The following is a 5,452-nucleotide window of genomic DNA, read 5'->3' as shown; positions in this document are numbered from 1 at the left end:
ACCCAGAGAGCCAAGCATGCCATGGGACTTGGCGGGCAACATGCCAGAGCCAGCCTGCTGCACGTGGAGCCTGCTCACCCCGGCAGCCGCTGGCTGTCACCTCTGCAAAAGGGCTGTCACAGCTGTTGCACTGGCGGCCAAGGGCTCCTGGGCGACAGGGGCACTGCCCACTGTGGGGGGCGCAGGAACGTGAGGTGGAGCCCACTGGGTAGCAGTCGCACGGCAGGCATGAGTCACTGCCCCGCGGTCGGTAGTGGAACTCCTGTTTGAGACAGGGTCAGGGCCTGGAGGTCAGGGGTCAGGGCTTAAGGTGAGGATTTCAGGTCAGGGCTTGGGGAGTGGGTGGAATCAAGGGCAAAGGGTTGGCAGAACAGTGCCCACAGGCCAGAAGGAAGACGGGTCTCAAGGGAAATATAAGGGAAGGGTCAGATGTCAAGGACAAGAGGTGGCAGTTAGGTCACAGGGTAGGGGTAAGGGGTCAGGGGCTGTGTCAGAGGTCAGCAAGCATCACAGAATGGCTACAGCACAGGTGAAACGCCAGGGGCCAGGCGCACCTTGCAGTGACACTGCCCGTCTGTCTTGTTGCAGTTGGGGTCAAAGCCCTTGTGAACATCGCAGTTGCAAGGGCCGCACGTCGGGCTCCCCCACCAGCCCCGCGGGCACTGCTGGTCCATCCTGCGGTGGAGAGCCAGGTGAGATGCCTCCGCCATAGCTCAGCGACCCTCCCCAACCCTCTCCAACTCTTTCCATCACCTCAGCCCCCAGCCCCTTACCTGTGTTCACAGTGGTGCCCGAAATAGCCACCTACACAGTCACAGGTATAGCCATGGGGGGCCCCTGGGAGATGCCGGCATGACCCCTGGTTCTGACAGGGGTTCAAGAGGCAGGCGTCCACACAGCCCGGGCCATAGTAACCTGTGGGTTGGGTCAGGGAGCTGAGGACACTGGCCACAGGCATGGGAGGAAGAAGGCATCTGTCCTTCTCAGCGCCTGCCTCCTCTCCAGGTCCCCCAGTCTTCACCATGAGCCCCAGATCACCCTGCCCCCACCCAGGCCCCACCTGGCCAGCAGGTACAGGAAAAGGTTTGCCAGAGGTCTCGGCAGTCAGCATGGGGAGGGCAGGGTCCAGAGGCACAGGCGTTGGTCACGACACAGCCAGGCTCCACGTTCACCCGGTGGCTTGGGGGAAGCAGGGCTGGGGACCCCGAAGGCGTGGAGCCAGACCATACTCCCTACGGGCATAGGCGGCAAGGTGAGACCCATGTTAGAGCACCTCAGCCCCGAGTCCAGCAGAGCCACCCACATGGTCTCGTGACCCCTGACATGCAATCTCCCTACAAACCCCGGTGTGCTTAGTTGCTCGGTTGTGTCGGACTCTTTGTGACGCCATGCACTGTAGCCCGGCAAGGCCCCTCTGTCCATGGAATTCTCCACGCAAGAATGCTGGAGTAGGTACCCTAAACCCTGATCCAATATTCCCATTTAGTGCCCCCATGAGAACCCTAATTATGCTCTCCCTGACATAGGCCTCTAATGGCCCTTGATCATCTAAGCTGCACTCACCTCCAACAGCACAGAAGGGCCTGACCTGTCTCTGATGGCTCTGGTCACCACTACCCCTACACCAACCTCCAGGTGAATGCAGCATCTCGGGTCTCAAGGCACCCCTGATCTCTGACCATTCACCCTAAGGCCCCACCTCGTATTTGCACGCTGACCCTCACCTGGATACAGCCAACCAGACCCTGAGGAGCCTCCTCTTCAGCACCATGGGGCAAGCCTCCCACATGGAGTCGCTTTACCTTCAGGCCCTGCAGCTCACTCCCCACTGCCAAAGTGTCCTGGGGGAAGGGGACAGTCAGCACGGTGGAGGGGGTACCGATGAACCCCTGCCCTACCCCAGTGGCAGCCTTGGCCTTATCCTAGCCTTGCACCATGCTCTGGACGTCTGGACCAGAGGGCTGGTCTGGGCATGAGATGCTCCTGAGTACAGAGGACCTGCTGGAGCACAGGGGATAAATGACAGGAAGGTTTAGTCTAGAGCTGGGCTCTGGATTGGGCCCTCTCTCCTGGACCCCGAATAGACCCTGAAATTCCATGGTTTTGAGCTGGGACGATCAGGAGACCAGAAGAAGTTTGGCAAAGTGCTAGCTACAGAGGTACCCCAAGACCAGGCCAGAAATCTGCATAGCCTCCCTGACATGAGGAGGGCGGAGCAGGATGGGCTTAGAGCAAGGACGTGAGGAGGGGGACTCGGGAGACAACATCAGACTATGTGCAGTGGACGGAAGAAGAGGAGTTGGACTGAGTGGGGTTCTGATGAGGTGGGTCTGGTCGGAAGGCTGAGAATGGACCACCCCAGGGTTAGAAGTCAGACCTGGAAGAGACTGAAGTCCAATGAGACCATGAGGACATGGTGGCCCCGCCGGCCACCTGGCTCCTCCTGCAGCTCCAGCCGCAGATCGTGCCACCGGCCGTCACTGACCATCATCTGGTCCAGGAGGAGGTGGGCAGCCCGGCCTGAGGCCCTGGTCACTGTTACAGACAGCAACCCCCGATCCAGCTGCGGGCAGAGAGGCACAGCCCTGGGGTCAGAGCCCCACACTGGGCAGGGGCCAGGAGTGTCAGGAGGTGGGGTCACGAAGAGCAGAGGTCAGTACAAGAGGGACAGGCTATATTTGGCATGGAGGGCCCTATGCCAGGGCACTCTATGCTTCTGAGAGTAAAGTTAAGGGGCAGGGGTCATGGATTAGTGCAGGTGGCAGGGGAGAGCTAGGCTAGGATGCTATACCTGCAGAGGATATGATAGGGAAGAGGGTCAAGGGCCAAGGTCGAGAGCAGGGTCAAGTATGATCAGTGCTCCTAGTAGAGAAGTATGCTGTGTATGTGTGTGTGTGTGCGCACACACACGCACGCTTAGTCTCTCAGTCATGTCCTGTTTGCGACCCCATGGACTGTAGCCTGTCAGGCTCCTGTCTCCATGGGGTTCTCCAGGCAAGAATACTAGAGTGGGTTGCAATTGCCTTCTCCAGGGGATCTTCCCCACCCAGGGATCAAATGCAGGTCTCCTGCATTGCAGGCAGATGTTTTATCATCTGAGCCACCAGGGACCAGGCCTGAAACCACAGGAACGGAGCTGGTGGCCTCAAAGGTTGAGAGCTGGGGTCTAGGGAAGGGCTCAGGAGGGCAGACGCACCTGACAGAGGAGTGTGCTATGTGGCCCAGCCTGGACTTGCATCAGGACCCCCTGCTTCACCCGCGTCCGAAACGCCAACCCCAGGTACCATGGCACAGACACGGCCACGTCATTTCCAAAGTCCCAGCTCAGTGTGCCGTTGCCACGAAAATGGTGGGGATGGGCCATAGCTGGTGGGGTAAAAGGAGCAGAGTCACAGGCCTCACGTTGAGAACAGAAGCTATACTCCACAGGCCCTTCCTGCCCCGGGCTGCCCACTCACTGAGCCGACAGTCTTTGCCTCCAAAGCCCACCGGGCAGTCGCAGCTGAAGCCACCCCAGCGTTCTGAGCAGATGCCGTTGTTCTTGCAGGGGCCCGAGTCACAAAAGTGCAGCTTGGCCTGGCAGCCTGAGAGGAAAAAAGTACATGGAGGCCATGAGAACACGAGAGAGGGCACAAGCGCTGGACAAAATACAGGGCCTGGGGGGCTGAAAGTGCCCAAGACCTCAGCCCCATGTTCTTGCAGGGGGTAGAGTTGGTTGGACTCAGGTCCTAAAGGCCAGACTGCAGCAGAATGCTTGCCAGAAAAGGAGACAAGGAGGTGGTCAGAGTTTGAGTCCATCCATAAAGCCCTCCACCTTTTCCCTATGATGGGGACGTGGCCTACCTGCCACGGTGCCATTGTTTGCGACAAAGGACGCCATGTCCACTCGGCGGCCATCGATATGCAGGTCCCGCATGCAGCCAACGAAGTCCTTGTGGGACACGGGGAAGTTCTCGGGAAGGTTGGGGACACCCCCCAGGAGCAGAGGGCCTGTCAGGTCCAGGGACCTGGGGGTCAGGGGTCCAGGTCATTGGTGGGACTGGGGCCAGGGTAGGCTTGCTCCTGGGTTGGGGGAGGGGATAGGAAATGGAGGGGGTAGGACTCAGAGGGTAAGGTGATTGAATGGGGAGGGTAAGATCAGGCTGAGGAAGGACTAGGGCCTGACTTCAGTTGTGGGGGTGCAAAGGAGAGTTTCTGATGGGCAGATGGTCTGGGGAAAGGTGGAAGGGGCTGGGGTTGAAGATGAGGATGAGGATGAAAAAGGGAGCCAGAAGGGTGGCTGGGGGGGTGATAGGGGTCAGGTGGGGCTGTGGGGCATTAGCAAGACCAAGAGAGTAGAGAATTTGGGAGAGTGGGTGCCTGGGGGAATGTGTACAAGAGGGGAGTCTGGGGTAGAACACAGAGATGGGGGCTAAGGTGAAGTGGGGTTTCAGCATTCGAGTGGGGAAAGGAAAATCTGGTGGTTTGGGCAAGGATGGAGAGTTTGGAGGCAGTATTGGAAAGGTGGGGTGGGCTCTGGCAGGCAGGGGGCTTGGGGCTCAGGGGCTGGGGAGCTCACTTCTTGGAGCTTGTTTGCGTGCCGGCAGCCGCGCACGAGTAGTTGCCAATCTCAGCCCCAAACTGCAGAGCCACAGCCACATCGCAGTCATCCACGCTCAGCACAGCCACCTTGTCCTTGGAGGGGCCCTGAGCACCCCCCAGGGCATCTGTCCGGGGCTAGAGACCTGGCACGTCACTCAACAGGACCCCCAGGGGTCACCTGGTATCCCAGAACCTGGTATCCCAGCCCCTTCCCCGCACTCCCAGGCCGAGGGTGGTGCCCACCTTGTTGTAGTATCTCAGATGCACTGTGTGCCACTGCCCGTCACTGAGGCCCCCTGGAACCGTGGGGCTGACCACTGTGTTGGACTCACCTGCAAGGCAGCTGTGTATGGAGGCTGGTCTAGAGCTGTGAGGCCTCCCCTCCCCCTACCCACTCATGCAAGCACAGCTACTCCCAGGGTGACCCTGGATGCATCAGATAACGTCCCCCTGCTGGTGGCCACACTGGCCGGACCAGAGTGCCTCTGGACACGTGGGAGAAGCACAACCTTCATGGAGAGAGAAAGTGGTTTGTTGGGCATGGGTGGAGCTACATGTTCAGGAGGGCCTGGGGGGTTCACACCCCACCCCCAGCCAACTCCCCCACACACGCACCCCCTCGTCCCTACACTGACCCACGGGGCGGGGGCACCCCCCGGTGGAATATGTGAGCCTCCCTTGCCCAGCCACGAGCTCCAGGGCCAGGAAGTCGTGCTTCTCGTTCAGGCGTCCGTTGTAGAAGAGCAGCCCACTGGGCTGCACCGTGGCAAACCTGGGGTCGGGGAGGGGCCCGTCACAAGCAAGACCCCCTCCTCACACCCACCATCCCTGTGACAAGAAGGTCTGAGGGAGCCCACCCAGGCTAGGTGAG

At 59.9% G+C, this 5,452-nt stretch overlaps 1 protein-coding gene across 1 annotated transcript in view; it reads right to left on the bottom strand.

The window, feature by feature from the left end:
* CELSR3 (cadherin, EGF LAG seven-pass G-type receptor 3) overlaps window positions 1-5,452 on the bottom strand; it is a 26,160-nt gene that overhangs the window by 13,330 nt on the left and 7,378 nt on the right. Inside the window, exons 5-16 of the mRNA XM_010851899.1 lie at window positions 5,234-5,353; window positions 4,825-4,924; window positions 4,559-4,716; window positions 3,844-4,007; window positions 3,459-3,584; window positions 3,197-3,366; window positions 2,378-2,563; window positions 1,725-1,841; window positions 1,061-1,232; window positions 774-915; window positions 555-675; window positions 79-262 (exon numbers count right to left, since the gene is read on the bottom strand). Of these exons, the coding sequence (XP_010850201.1) occupies window positions 79-262; window positions 555-675; window positions 774-915; window positions 1,061-1,232; window positions 1,725-1,841; window positions 2,378-2,563; window positions 3,197-3,366; window positions 3,459-3,584; window positions 3,844-4,007; window positions 4,559-4,716; window positions 4,825-4,924; window positions 5,234-5,353 (1,760 nt within the window). The remainder of the gene's footprint in view (window positions 1-78; window positions 263-554; window positions 676-773; window positions 916-1,060; window positions 1,233-1,724; window positions 1,842-2,377; window positions 2,564-3,196; window positions 3,367-3,458; window positions 3,585-3,843; window positions 4,008-4,558; window positions 4,717-4,824; window positions 4,925-5,233; window positions 5,354-5,452) is intronic.

The sequence above is a fragment of the Bison bison genome, unplaced genomic scaffold, assembly GCF_000754665.1.
Source record: "Bison bison bison isolate TAMUID 2011002044 unplaced genomic scaffold, Bison_UMD1.0 scf7180017864304, whole genome shotgun sequence".
Classification (NCBI taxonomy): Eukaryota; Metazoa; Chordata; class Mammalia; order Artiodactyla; family Bovidae; genus Bison; species Bison bison.
This window is presented reverse-complemented; position numbering and strand designations above follow the sequence as displayed.